The sequence below is a fragment of the Oncorhynchus tshawytscha genome, linkage group LG18 (genome assembly GCF_018296145.1).
Source record: "Oncorhynchus tshawytscha isolate Ot180627B linkage group LG18, Otsh_v2.0, whole genome shotgun sequence".
Lineage (NCBI taxonomy): Eukaryota > Metazoa > Chordata > Actinopteri > Salmoniformes > Salmonidae > Oncorhynchus > Oncorhynchus tshawytscha.
The window spans coordinates 30229029-30243173 of record NC_056446.1 but is presented as its reverse complement, the minus strand read 5'-3'; the positions used below and the strand labels follow the sequence as shown (position 1 = coordinate 30243173).

The 14145-nt window shown below is 42.9% G+C and overlaps 2 protein-coding genes across 4 annotated transcripts; both read right to left on the bottom strand.

The window, feature by feature from the left end:
• Positions 1–422: 422 nt before the first annotated feature.
• LOC112217874 (heat shock protein HSP 90-alpha) lies at positions 423–8129 on the bottom strand. Of its 2 annotated transcripts, none has more exons than XM_024378470.2 (11): positions 7968–8129; positions 5583–5732; positions 4918–5287; positions 4668–4801; positions 4034–4363; positions 3675–3840; positions 3378–3568; positions 2449–2596; positions 2085–2353; positions 1542–1875; positions 423–944 (listed from the first exon to the last, which is right to left on the bottom strand). In XM_024378470.2, exons 2-11 carry the CDS (start codon positions 5730–5732, stop codon positions 835–837), a joined length of 2202 nt encoding a protein of 733 aa, XP_024234238.1. In that variant the 5' UTR covers positions 7968–8129; the 3' UTR covers positions 423–834. The 2 variants fall into 2 exon arrangements, with proteins under 2 accessions (XP_024234238.1, XP_024234239.1); XM_024378471.2 differs by lacking the exon at positions 7968–8129 and adding an exon at positions 6086–6097.
• An 821-nt stretch (positions 8130–8950) lies between these two features.
• LOC112217876 (heat shock protein HSP 90-alpha 1) lies at positions 8951–13971 on the bottom strand. Of its 2 annotated transcripts, none has more exons than XM_042300925.1 (11): positions 13763–13971; positions 12345–12494; positions 11773–12139; positions 11473–11606; positions 10989–11297; positions 10724–10889; positions 10416–10606; positions 10147–10294; positions 9759–10027; positions 9307–9640; positions 8951–9068 (listed from the first exon to the last, which is right to left on the bottom strand). In XM_042300925.1, exons 2-11 carry the CDS (start codon positions 12492–12494, stop codon positions 8959–8961), a joined length of 2178 nt encoding a protein of 725 aa, XP_042156859.1. In that variant the 5' UTR covers positions 13763–13971; the 3' UTR covers positions 8951–8958. The 2 variants fall into 2 exon arrangements, with proteins under 2 accessions (XP_042156859.1, XP_042156858.1); XM_042300924.1 differs by lacking the exon at positions 13763–13971 and adding an exon at positions 12687–12784.
• Between the last annotated feature and the right edge of the window lie 174 nt (positions 13972–14145).

The window sequence follows — 14145 nt, the reverse complement described above, 5'->3', positions numbered from 1 at the left end:
TGTGTACTTGCACAATGACATGGTTGCCAGGTGCAGTGTTTCCTCTGACACATTGGTGCGGCTGGCTTTTGGGTTAAGTGGGCATTGTGTCAAGCAGTGTCGGCTTGGTTGGGTTGTGTTTCAGAGGATACACAGCTCGACCTTCATCTTGCCTGAGTCCGCACGCGAGTTGAAGCTTTGAGACAAGACTAGCTACCAATTGGATACCATGAAATTGAGGAGAAAAAGTGGTAAAAGTAAGAAATAACTAATTTCCCTTGATGGCAGGATGCTGAATGTAATGGTTTTAAATCAACTTACCCCACTGACAGAAGAAGCTGTACACCATTATAAAACTTTGGAGTATTTGTACAGTAGCCAACTAAACCGCTAGAAAAGCTCATTTTATTCGAAAACACAAATAGCAAAATGAAGCAATGCAATTGGTTAACGTGGTAAACTTTATTATTTTTTGTGTCCCCAACATTTGAAGTTCGTATCAATTCGAGAAGATATTTACAGTCAAGTCATACAGTCAACACACAAAATAACATTGGAATGTCAATAAATACAAAAATGCTTGATACAATTCAAGATACAAAAAAAAAAAAAAAAAAAAAAAAAAAAAAAAAAAAAAAGTCAACAGGCTCTTGTTTTTCTTCAAAAGATTTTAACATTTAGGGGAATTAATCTGAACTGCATGTGGTCAATGCGGGTCAAGGGATTTTGGATCAAGTAAGAGGGCAAGGGGGGAGGCATTCCAGGGTTATGAACAAACAAATTCGTCCTGTCAACACTACTAGTGCCAAAGCTAACTGCCATAGTTACAGTAACACAGCAGCTGAGCAAGCTGGTCTAGTCAACCTCCTCCATCCTGGATGTATCCTCATCTCCCTCCAGTTGAGGCATGTCCTCGATGGGGGCTGAAGTTGGCTCCTCAGGGGTCAGCTCATCCTCGTCAATACCTGGACAGGAGAAGAGGGGGAGGAATGAGTCACGGTCAGTTACTGAAGCTTTAAAATCAAATCAAATGTATTTATATAGCCCTTCGTACATCAGCTTATATCTCAAAGTGCTGTACAGAAACCCAGCCTAAAACCCCAAACAGCAAGCAATGCAGGTGTAGAAGCACGGTGGCTAGGAAAAACTCCCTAGAAAGGCCAAAACCTAGGAAGAAACCTAGAGAGGAACCAGGCTATGTGGGGTGGCCAGTCCTCTTCTGGCTGTGCCAGGTGGAGATTGTAACAGAACATGGCCAAGATGTTCAAATGTTCATAAATGACCAGCATGGTCGTATAATAATAAGGCAGAACAGTTGAAACTGGAGCAGCAGCACGGTCAGGTGGACTGGGGACAGCAAGGAGTCATCATTTAACAAGGTTCTCTCTCATATCTAGGCCACTTAATGTTAAGTATAGTATACTGGAGGGCTAGATGGAGACAATATGACCTTATTGATTACACCAACATGGGTCCTTCAGATCAGAAAACACAAAAGGACTACAGGCAAAGGGGTTACAATTGATCACAAACATCGTCCTTGTTTGAGCAAATCAACTAACCCAGGCCTAGCTTTATCATCCGGTAGATTCGGTTGGAGTGTGTCTGAGGGTCATCCAAGGTGAACCCAGAGGACAGTAGAGCCGTCTCAAACAGCAGAATGACCAGGTCCTTCACAGACTTATCATTCTTATCAGCCTCTGCCTTCTGCCTCAGGGTCTCCACAATGGGGTGGTCTGGGTTGATCTCCAGGTGTTTCTTGGCAGCCATGTAGCCCATGGTGGAGTTGTCCCTCAGGGCCTGGGCCTTCATGATCCTCTCCATGTTGGCCGTCCAGCCGTAGGTGCTGGTCACGATGCAGCAGGGGGAGGAGACCAGGCGGTTGGACACTGTCACCTGGGGGGAGGTAGGATAGGTTGGTTATTAGGAAGATGATCAGAACAGCCTTGAATCAGGCAATCGTTGTACTGTCAGTGAGCTTGTAAATAAAGTTGGGTTTATTGGTGACATTTTGAGGTAAAGTGAAGCCTCCTGACATTTGCCTTATCATAAAGGACCTCTTCAGCAACATGATATCTGTAAGCAGTGTGATTAAGCATCCTCACCTTCTCAACTTTCTTCTCCAGGATGTCCTTCATGATCTTGCAGAGGTTCTCAAACTGAGACTTCTGCTCTTCTTGTCTCTTCTTCATGTCTTCATCCTCAGGCAGCTCCAGACCCTCCTTGGTCACAGAGACCAGGTTCTTGCCATCGTACTCCTTCAGCTGCTGGACACAGTACTCATCAATGGGCTCAATCATGTAGATCACCTCCAGGCCAGCCTTGCGAAGGCGCTCCACGAATGCGGAGTTGGCCACCTGGTCTTTGGTCTCGCCTGGAACATGCAGTAGGTAAAGAAACTTGAGCAAACAGGTTCCTACCATCTGACAACCTATGAACTGGGCTGTACAGTGAGGAGTGTTTCCTCACCAGTGATGTAGTAGATGTGTTTCTGGGTGTCCTTCATGCGTGTGACGTAGTCCTTTAGGGAGACCATCTCGTCCCCTGAGGCTGAGGTGTAGTAGCGCAGCATGTCTGACAGCCTCTTACGGTTCTGAGAGTCCTCATGGATACCCAGCTGGGAAAGAAAACACAGATCTAAGGTAAACAACAAGTCACCCAGAAAGTATCTTGGTGCATTACGAGACTTTTACATTTTCTAGGAAGTAACCCAAAGTTCTGACAAATATGATATCTAGAAGGGGCGTGTTTGTTGCCTTGTGTCAGTAAGGTAAACGTCCTTTAAGAATAGAGCCAGATTTCACATAATTCCAGAGGACATGAAAGGTGTGCCCCCTGCAGATTGTTTTAACTTGGAATCCAAGGCCTACCGTAAGATTTATGCAAGAACTAACAATATGCCATAGAGGCTGACCCTAGTCATGCAAACCCACTTCAGCAAGACAGAAGATGGCGGTAAGGAGCACTCTGAGCGACAGGGCCCTAAGCAGCTTATATCAGGTTTAGAGGAGACAAGATGGCGAGGGGATCAGACCAGTTAAAGGTTAGTGGAACATTCTACAGCTACACCTTTCAGAATGTTCCCCAATGATTCTTCAAAGAACAGGTGGGTATATGACATAGTATCCACGTAGATTGTCTCCTACATCCTATAATACCACTAGATACAAGGTGACTGTCGCAACCTAGATTTAGTTCAGGCTGACCTTGAAGGTAATGTTACAATGATGATAGCTAATGTGTGGTGAGCATGTTGGCACAAAATGGTTGCCGTGTACCACCCATGTGGTGGGTGCTGCTGTTACACATCAATTGTCTGAAAACTAGTGAAAAGCTCTGTATAAATAATATAATCCATTATTACTATGTTTACAGTGTCACATTAGTATGAAACTGACCTTGATGTTCTTGGAGAACTGCTCGTAGTACTTCTTGTAGTTATCTCTGTCCTCTGAGAGTTCTGTGAAAAGCTCTATACACTTCTTGACCAGGTTCTTGCGGATCACCTTGAGGATCTTGCTCTGCTGCAGCATCTCTCTGGAGATGTTCAGGGGGAGATCCTCAGAGTCCACCACACCCTTGATGAAGTCTGGAGAGAACAACCAAGACAATATGGGTCAGATGAGACTATAGCTGTGTTAATCATTCACAGACCTGCTCTATGTGAGCATCTACTTCAGTTCTATCTGACTTACTGAGGTACTCAGGGATCAGATCGTCACAGTTGTCCATGATGAAGACCCTCCTGACGTACAGCTTGATGTTGTTCTTCTTCTTCTTGTTCTCAAAGAGGTCAAAGGGTGCACGGCGAGGCACAAAGAGCAGGGCACGGAACTCCAGCTGGCCCTCCACTGAGAAGTGCTGTAGAAGAAAACAGAAGGTCAACAACTAACTAAAACAAATCTTCATGTACACTGTATGCCATTATGAAATTAGCTCAAGCATTATTAACTGACCAATATTGGTACTACCTATGACTTTACAAATCAGAGTGTAACTTTGTAAATAGTGTGGAAATGTATTATGTTGGCCAATATAAATAGAATATCCTCACCTTGACAGCCAGGTGTTCCTCCCAGTCGTTGGTCAGGCTCTTGTAGAACTCTCCGTACTCCTCGTTGGTGATGTCATCAGGGTTACGAGTCCAAAGGGGCTTGGTCTTGTTCAGCTCCTCCTGGTCAATGTACTTCTCCTTGATCTTCTTCGTCTTCTTCTTCTTCTTGTCCCCACATGCGCCGTCGTGGCCATGATCATGGTCATCCTCCTCGTCCGAGCCTACATCCTCAATATCAGGTTTGTCCTCCTCTCCTTCCCCATCTTTCTTCTCCTTCTCCTCCTCCTCCGCCTCATCATCACTCACTTCCTTGTCACGCTCCTTCTCCACCTGAACAGAGAGGATCATGGGCATGTTAGGGGACAGAGTTGGTGTACAGTAAGTTATTTTTAGAGGGTAGTTGGCAGAAATATTTCATTCACTGTCTGTTTCACATTTGACATTTGATCGTCCAATCAGTTACTTGTCCAATCTGAAATCTCTTCCTACCCCCTTGACCTCTTATGCAAATCTGAAAGGATCCTTGAGATATACTTCCAACAACATAGTAATCACTCAGTGGAGTTCCCACTACATCTAGGGGTTGATTTCACACTAGTTACAATTTAATCCACTCACGCCTACTAGGTCTTACAAAGAGTGTGATGGGGTATCCGATGAACTGGGAGTGCTTCTTCACGATTTCTTTGACCCGTTTCTCCTCACAATATTCTGTCTGGTCATCCTTCAGGTACAGAATCACCTTGGTGCCACGACCAATAGACTCAGCTATAGGAGAGAGACATGGGAGTCAAGTCAGCGTTTAGGACAGACCATACCAGGAAAATAGTCTTAACATAGAGTTAAGTGGTACAGTTCACTGTAAAACTATAATCTGTCTTTACCTGACGTGTCGACTTTGACAGTGAAGGATCCGCCAGCAGAGGATTCCCAGATGTACTGCTCATCATCATTGTGCTTGGTGATGACAGTCACCCTCTCAGCCACCAGGTAGGCGGAGTAGAAACCCACACCGAACTGCCCGATCATAGAGATGTCAGCTCCAGCCTGCAGGGCCTCCATGAAGGCCTTGGTGCCAGACTTGGCGATGGTTCCCAGGTTGTTTATCAGGTCGGCCTTGGTCATGCCGATGCCGGTGTCAACCAGGGTCAGGGTGCGCTCCTCCTTGTTGGGAATGACCTCGATCTTCAGGTCCTTGCCAGAGTCCATCTTGGTCGGGTCTGTCAGGCTCTCATAGCGGATTTTGTCCAGAGCCTAGTAGTCGATTGAAAATAAATAGGTCTAAATACATCTGAATTTTGATTTCACACCGACCTCAGCACAAGATTAACAAAAAACTCTTAATTATATGTAAATGTATCCTGCAGGCTACGTCAATATTTTATTGTGTTTAATAAAATATGAATTTAAACAATCTAAAGATACTTCAAATATTAATAGTGGTGCAATGAACTAGGAATGTAAGAAAAATGCCTGTGTATTTTATGAATTGTCAAATAATACTAAACTACCAAGAAGTCTAAGTGCTTGTGGTGTCTGAAGTACTCACATCTGAGGAGTTGGAGATGAGCTCCCTAAGGAAGATCTCTTTGTTGGAGTAGAATGTGTTGATGATCAGCGACATCAACTGGGCGATCTCAGCCTGGAAGGCAAAGGTCTCTGCCTCCTCCTCCATCGGAGCGTCATGGGCTTCCGGCATCTGTGGAGACAACAGACACACACTCTGAGAAGGAGACAACACAACACGCCAGATTGTCTTCTGACGGGTTGCAACACTCCTTGGACTGTCAGTACAGCCGAAGTTGTGCAATCTGACGTCACCGTCAAAAACACATTTTTCAACTCCACCCCAAATGAACCACTGTGTGTCAGTATGGTCATGGCAGTCCAGACAGCTCTATCAGGTCAACGGCAGTCATTGAGTGGCTAGTAGGGATGTTACTGACACAATACTAGTTCTCCAAACCATAAGACATGGCTGGACTTGACATTTGCGTTTCAGACTTAAAAAGGTCCAATGCAGTCATTTTAATCTCAATATCAAGTAAGTACCTTACTGTGATTTTTTTTAACCATTTTAATTGAAAACAGCAACAAAAACAGCTTTTTAGCAAAGAGTTATTTTCTCAAGCAAGAATTTTGCTAGGACTGTCTGGGAGTGGTCTGAGTGGGAAACTGAAAACTAGCCAGTATTGGCAGAGAGGTTTGGAAGTATCTTTCTTATTGGCCTATTTTAAAGGTGTACTATGTAGAAATCACAGAACCATTTCCTGGTTGCAAAAATTCAAATAGTTTAGCTAATTTCAGTTCATGTGACAAAACAAGTAGTGTCGAGAATCATTGTACGATCTAAACTGCCGTGAAATATATTTTCCATAACAATTTTATGCTGTTTGAAGCTGGTGTACAAAACCAAAAGTAAGATGCAAAATCTAAACTTTAGGGAAGCATAACAATAGCGCACATAGAACAGATCTACTGCTTCTTAGACTTGCTTTCAATGAAAATTCAGATCACTAACTCACATTTCTATATGCATTTGGTCAGGTCACCCAAAAAGTTAAATTTTGCATCTTAAATAATTTACCACCTGGTGATGTCACCAGGCAGGCCAAAACTCCATCCCACCAAAACAGGCTGAAATGTCAGGTGTTCTTTTCAAACCGCTCTTACACTAAAAGGGAATTATCGTAATTTTCAAAATGTCACAGTATTATTGCAACCTCGGCATGGAAATATATATAAAACACAGGGAATCATGTTTTTGACAGCACTGAGCCTTTAATGTGCGCACTAGCTCGTGCACCTGCATGGACTTCCGTAAGGGATTTATAGTTTAAAACAGACAGATGGTGTGTGACAGACTGTCCTCTCTGTTCCTCACAGCTGCATTGACTTCATGACTGTAATCCACCAAATGCAAACCATCAGCAGAGAAGCCACAGGTCCTTGCCACATTTGAGTCATTTAGCAGATGCTCTTATTCAGAGTGATTTACAGTTAGTGCATTCATCTAAAGATAGCAAGGTGAGACGACCACATAGTCATAAATATAATCCCCCCCTAAAAGTATGAACACTTTTCCAAATGTCTCCCTCAAAATGTAATAAGTATATTCTTACATAGCTTATTTCAAAGAGCAAAGTATTCAACAAAATAAACTGAAATAAATTAATTGTAAGGAAATTACATCAATGGATAATTGTCTACTCTGAACAGGCGCACTATAATACAATCGAATATTCTACATTCCACACTGCTGGTAAACTATGGAAGTACCAGCCATAATGACGATGCGTTAATAAACAACCGTTTTTAGAGGGACGGATAGATATATATATAAAAGAAAACTCATTCATCGTCAAATCTCAGTGTAATCTGACAGAAAAGCACGTGGCTTGAAGTAACATCGGACAAACATGCTCCACCTGCCGGTTGGTACGGTAAATAACATGATTCTAGAACCTACCAGCGCATAATCCGTTTCTATCTATCATATCGCAATCTCCTCCTCGCGACTGTGTATTATAACGAGTTATGTTTATATTTATGAATGTCCTACTTGAAGAAATATTATCCAAATCGTGATGAATAGTTATTGTTTAGTAAAGTGAATGAAAATCATTTTCGGAAAATGATCAAAGTGTGACAGACAGTCAAGATCCATGACGGGATATACTGCAGGTTTTATAGGTCAGCTTCATAATATAATGAATGCAAACGTATGGATGGTGGGCTATGCTGAAATAATGTAAGGAAATTAGGAAAAGTACAATGGAATTCATTGCAACAAAATGTTTTGGGTGGATTTTTCTGATGGCAAAGAAATTAAATATAATCTATATATTTCGTTAATAGACTGGACTACCACTGACTGTATGACTTGGAGAGTGACACTCGTCTTACTGTTGGAAAATGTTATTTCATTTCTTACCTTACTGTGGATGGAAATGTCCCTGTACTCTTCTTCAGAAGTTGGTTCCTGACCAAACACAACCCAGCCAGCTAACGCCAAAGATGGGGAGAGGAGGACAACTGGCAAGGTTTTATCCCAGTTGAGTGTCTTCGAGAAATCCTCAGCTTCTAGAACCGTCTGGACTCTTCCAAAACTGTGCTTCTACAGTGTGTAGGATGAGTGTGTGCACTGAGAGGAGCGATGGAATGTCAATCAAACGCTAGAACTCTGTCCACGCCCCTCTTGCATTCAATTCTGTGAAGGCGGGTTTATGGGCGTGGCGATTTCAGGGTTCATTTTGTATTTTATTTTTTAAAATCAGGGTTAATACCTTCATATAAACAAACAGTCATTGGTACAGTACATACCAATATAGTGTCCCTGTGTTGAATTTCCACGGCAATATCATGACATGTTCATCATCATAATAACTCAAAAGAATTCACAAGAAAACAAGATGTGAAATACTGTCATTACAGGGAGCACTTAGGAGAGGGTAAGGTGATGCAAAATAAATAGTCCATTCATCCATCTCTGAGATATTAAATTGTGTTGAATTATAAACATGCCTGACATCACAATAATCCAGACTATTTGAAAAAGAGGATTCATCAACCAGAAAGAGACAATGTAAGATTTTTTTCTAAATACATCTTTATTATAAATCTTGTCGTTTTTCATAGAAAATAGCTCACAGTTACAAAAAGACAAGTCAAATCCCTGTTGATTTGACATTAAATAGCCTATTATTAAAGTACAGTTGAATAGGGTATACTATATGAATAGGCAGCCGGTATACTGTATGATTATGGTAGTGATTAATTATGATTGATTAAATACAATACTTTCTCCACAGCTCAACAGTCATGGAAAATGTCAATTGGAAAGTCTATTTGGGACAAACAAAAAAATTACTTACAAAATAAAGAGTTAAAAGGCAGAAATAAAATGATGTACTTCTGTAATATCTTTAGTCAACTTCCTCCATTCTAGAGGTGTCATCATCTCCCTCCAGGACAGGCATGTCATCCTCACTGGGCTGGAGGATGTCCTCCACTGCTGAATCATCATCATCGATGCCTGTAGATGGGAAGAAATAGCTTACATTAGAAAACCATCTTCAGTTGGTGTACTAACTGCTATTCAGACAGCCAAAGTATGGAAAAAGCAAAATCCATATTCCTTACCATTGTACTACCATGATATTTCTGTCAGTTACTTGGTGTTTGCAGCCCTGTCTGTATATTGCTCTAGGAGGAGACTTTCAATCCCATCAACCAAGACAAAAGCTGAGGGCGAATAAGCTTGATCAACTCACCCAGGCCAAGCTTGATCATCCTGTAGATGCGATTTGCGTGGGTCTGAGGGTCGTCCAGTGTGAATCCAGAAGACATCAGAGCAGTCTCGAATAGCAAGATGACCAGGTCCTTCACGGCTTTGTCGTTCTTGTCGGCCTCAGCTTTCTCTCTCAGAGTCTCGACAATAGGGTGGGTTGGGTTGATCTCCAGGTGCTTTTTGGCTGTCATGTAGCCCATGGTGGAGTTGTCTCTGAGAGCTTGAGATTTCATGATCCTCTCCATGTTGGCTGTCCACCCGTAGGTGCTGGTCACAATGCAGCAGGGGGAGGAGACCAGGCGGTTGGACACTGAAACCTGTCAATATTGAAAACAGATGATTAGTAGTCATAGTGACGATTGTTGTAAGTGGTCTGATATTAAAAGGTGAAGACACTTTGCAGAGGGATTAGGTTCAGGTAAATTGTGCTTGTACCTTCTCAATTTTCTTGTCCAGGATGTCCTTCATGATCTTGCAAAGGTTCTCAAATTTAGAATTCAGCTCCTCCTGTTTCTTTTTCTCATCCTCATCCTCAGGCAGCTCCAGACCCTCCTTGGTCACAGAGACTAGGTTCTTGCCATCATACTCCTTCAGCTGCTGGACACAGTACTCATCAATGGGCTCAATCATGTAGATCACTTCCAGGCCGGCCTTGCGGAGGCGCTCCACAAAGGAAGAGTTGGCGACCTGTTCCTTCGTCTCACCTAGAAGAGGATACACAGTTATTTACATTTGGATTGCCCTGTTTCTTTCTCAAGTTTTCAATGTAACATTGATTTAACAAAGGAAAAATAATGGAGAGAAAAAATGTAGGGAAGCTCACCAGTAATGTAGTAGATGTGTTTCTGGGTGTCCTTCATGCGGGAAACGTAGTCCTTCAAGGAAACCATTTCATCACCGGAGTTGGAGGTGTAGTAGCGCAGCATGTCTGACAATTTCTTGCGGTTCTGAGAGTCCTCATGGATTCCCAGCTAAAAGGTACACAACGATGGAAGATGTTAAAGCTAAAGCTCCCTCAAAAAGAGAAGGAGAAGTTTGGGAGAAAATCTGTAGTACCTTGGAAAAGCCATTTCAAAGGGAGGAAGAGCGTACCTTGATGTTCTTAGAGAACTGCTCGTAGAACTTCTTGTAATTGTCCTTGTCCTCTGAGAGCTCGATGAAAAGCTCTATACACTTCTTGACCAGGTTCTTGCGGATCACCTTGAGGATCTTGCTCTGCTGCAGCATCTCTCTGGAGATGTTCAGGGGGAGATCCTCAGAGTCCACCACACCCTTGATGAAGTCTGGAGAGAACGACCGAGACAATTGGTCAGACATCTTACTTACAGCTTCATTTGAAGTCCTGCTTGAGGTAGGTGCTCAGGAGATATCCATGAAAGGTTTTAAGGAACAGTACTCACTGAGATACTCTGGCATCAGCTCGTCACAGTTATCCATGATGAAGACCCTGCGCACATACAGCTTGATGTTGTTCTTCTTCTTCTTGTTCTCAAAGAGGTCAAAGGAAGCCCTCCTGGGCACAAAGAGCAGAGCGCGGAACTCCAGCTGGCCCTCCACTGAGAAGTGCTGTGGGAATAAAAAGATAAACATTGACTCATACAGTCCTAATAATATATTAATTCATAGGTTGGATCAAGAGTTTTCAGGTTGCTATCATAGACTCACCTTGATAGCCAGGTGGTCCTCCCAGTCGTTGGTCAGACTCTTGTAGAACTCTCCGTACTCCTCATTGGTGATGTCATCAGGGTTACGGGTCCAGATAGGCTTGGTCTTGTTCAGCTCCTCTGCGTCGATGTACTTCTCCTTGACCTTCTTCTTCCTCTTGTTCTTGCTGTCCTTGGTGTCCTCGTCCTCATCAGAGCCGACGTCCTCGATCTTGGGCTTGTCTTTGTCCTCAGCTGCAGCATCTTTATCAGCCTCCTCATCCTTTTCTCCCTCCTCAAGGTCCACCTCCTTCTCTCTAGACTTCTCCACCTTGATGAAAATGTTCATGTGATTAAAACATTTTAAGGAATTACCTACTATAGGGAGCAATGTTTGGGTCCACTATTATCGAAAGGTTACTTTCCTAGTTTATACAGTATATTTCAGTTAATCTCCCCAATATTTTGTTACGACTAAAGAAATATAGAGCTCTATTAGAACTTACATAGAGTGTGATGGGGTAGCCAATGAACTGGGAGTGCTTCTTCACAACCTCCTTGACGCGCTTCTCCTCACAGTATTCAAACTGGTCCTCCTTCATGTGCAGGATCACTTTGGTGCCACGGCCAATGGACTCACCTTCAGGTCGGACAAATCAGACTCACACATTGGATCTAGGCTTACTACCTTTAGAATGACATTGTTGCACAGCAGATTCAAGTTATGCAGGCAGAGGGTTTATAGTGTTGTATTGGAGAAATGTGTTTGTAGTAGCATATTAATCAATACTGTTGAAAAGGCTTACCAGTGTCAACTTTGACAGTGAAGGAGCCACCAGCTGCAGACTCCCAGATGTACTGCTCATCATCATTGTGCTTGGTGATGACAGTCACCCTCTCAGCCACCAGGTAGGCGGAGTAGAAACCCACACCGAACTGCCCGATCATAGAGATGTCAGCTCCAGCCTGCAGGGCCTCCATGAAGGCCTTGGTGCCAGACTTGGCGATGGTTCCCAGGTTGTTTATTAGGTCGGCCTTGGTCATGCCGATGCCGGTGTCAACCAGGGTCAGGGTGCGAGTGCGCAGGTCAGGGGTGACCTCGATCTTTAGGTCCTTGCAGGAATCCAATTTGGTGGGATCTGTCAAGCTCTCATATCTGATCTTGTCCAAAGCCTGTCAGAACATGAAAAAAAGAGGTCACAATGGTAAAAAGAAGTATCTTGGTTGATAGCTTGAGCTAATTTAACAAGGTGGTTAGCATGCTAACTCTGAGCTATAACTTGTTTTCTCTATTGGCTCAGAGTGCAGTGTATGAGTGGTTGGTTACTAAGGTAAAATGTTACATGGGACAATTCAGCATTATGATTAATCTACTCACATCTGAGGAGTTGGAGATGAGCTCCCTAAGGAAGATCTCTTTGTTGGAGTAGAAGGTGTTGATGATCAGGGACATCAGCTGGGCTATCTCAGCCTGGAAGGCAAAGGTCTCCACTTCCTCCTCCATGGTGTGGCTGGCTATCTCTGGCATCTAGAGAAACAAAATGGCAGACATTGAAAGATCTTTAATTGTACTTTTATTATCCTAAGAATGGGTAGAATATCCTTGTATTAAGGCTATTCAGAAGACATGCTTTTTAAAAGCACTTTAGGCTTTTTGCTGCATTTTGCAATAAGTCTTGCTTCAGCGCAATTGAAGAAAATAAAACTTATAGTAGCTTACAAATAGTCTTTGCAGGAAATGTTGCCTTTTTAAAGCTTTTAACATCTGGAGACACCTGATTTTTTCTAGAAAGCCTCAAGTCTAGTCAGCCACATGGCAATGAGAGATAGAAGTGCTGAGGAAGAAAGGCAGCTGTTATACAGCCCTCCATTGGAGGCTCCTGTTGCACAGGCACCATCTGTCAATCAAGGCCTCTGCCATTTGAAAAGAGGGTGGAGTTTACAGAATCTTCACACCCTCTTGCCAACAGCTGTAGTGGTGCCATGTGAATGTGACTAAGATGATGTAAGACTTTTGTCTTGAATAGAGAAATGTTGAGTTTTATTATGTCTTCAGCATGGAATCTACTATAGGGTTTTGTGTGTTATTTAATTTCAGCAAAACTATTATAGTTGCTCTTAAAAGTGCTGATTGTTTTAAAGCACTGATATACTGAGAAGTATTCATCAAATGCCATTAACATTCTTCCCCATTGAAGACACTTTTTCCTAAAGCAGCATCTTGTCCATAAAAATGATCAAGGCTTCATAAAACGACTTTTCCCAGATCAATGCATCTATGAATCCATCATTGCCCTTCGCTTCAAACTGACTATATTAGTCATATAGGTTCTGGTCTAAGATACTTTGAGGTCTGATAAATGCATTCTTTAATAACTTGTTATAGGTAACTTGATTGTAATTGTTCTCTGTGCCGACTGCCAAGCCTCTCTTCTCGTCCTTCTCTTCAGCTGCCATGTATCTCTCTCCCTCTAACCAGGGTCATATTCCATGTGCTCATCTCCTAGCATGCTCACACAAAGGGTTCTACCAGACCCAGGAACACGGTCTGTTAAATTCTCCCCACTGATTTAATGCTATTTCAGATGAATACGGTTCAATTCTTCCCCAGTATACATTATTCCGTATGGAGTACCAACATACTGTAGGCTGCTTGTTTCCTGCTGGTCTTTCACCTTTATAAAATTCATGCATAAAGTATATCCAGAATATTTTCTATTGACCTTCCTTACACTCCTGAGTTGCAAGTAACTATTCATTTGGTTTGCCTTTCATCTATCTCCCTCTCCCTCTTACCTTGACTAGATAAGAATGTGCTCCTGTGCTTCACTTGGCGTTTTCTGATCACTGTAGATTGAATCTCAGAGCGTCTCTGCTGTTCCTTTGCAGATGAATCTAGTATTTAAATCTCTGTATTTCACTGGTCCTAATCCTCTATGGATTCAGGTGAATGTCCTCTCACTCGCTGTATCTGAGGACCCCTGGGCCTGCTCCTGTCCTTTTATACAAGAGGCGCTTTCTCGAAGCTCCCATTCAGAAGCTTCCAGAAGGAATGCCCAGTCCCACTACAGTATAGAGTAAAGGGGGGCTAAAGAAAGGACCAGTAGGGTGAGGGTGATAGTGAGAGCTGTGAGGGGTCTGTCGCCATAAACCACATGTGTCCTTATAGGGCAGCACAG

Coding starts and splice junctions, on each gene's coding strand:
- LOC112217874 (XM_024378470.2), bottom strand. CDS start 5,732: ATGCCGGAAGCCCATGACGCTCCGATGGAGGAGGAGGCAGAGACCTTT. Junction 3,569..3,674: donor TCTGATCCCTGAGTACCTCA/GTAAGTCAGATA, acceptor TGTTCTCTCCAG/ACTTCATCAAGGGTGTGGTG. Junction 2,597..3,377: donor AGTTCTCCAAGAACATCAAG/GTCAGTTTCATA, acceptor TTTCTTTCCCAG/CTGGGTATCCATGAGGACTC.
- LOC112217876 (XM_042300924.1), bottom strand. CDS start 12,731: ATGTTAAAAGCTTTAAAAAGGCAACATTTCCTGCAAAGACTATTT. Junction 11,607..11,772: donor CACTGTCAAAGTTGACACTG/GTAAGCCTTTTC, acceptor TCCGACCTGAAG/GTGAGTCCATTGGCCGTGGC. Junction 9,069..9,306: donor GATGATCAAGCTTGGCCTGG/GTGAGTTGATCA, acceptor TCCCATCTACAG/GCATCGATGATGATGATTCA.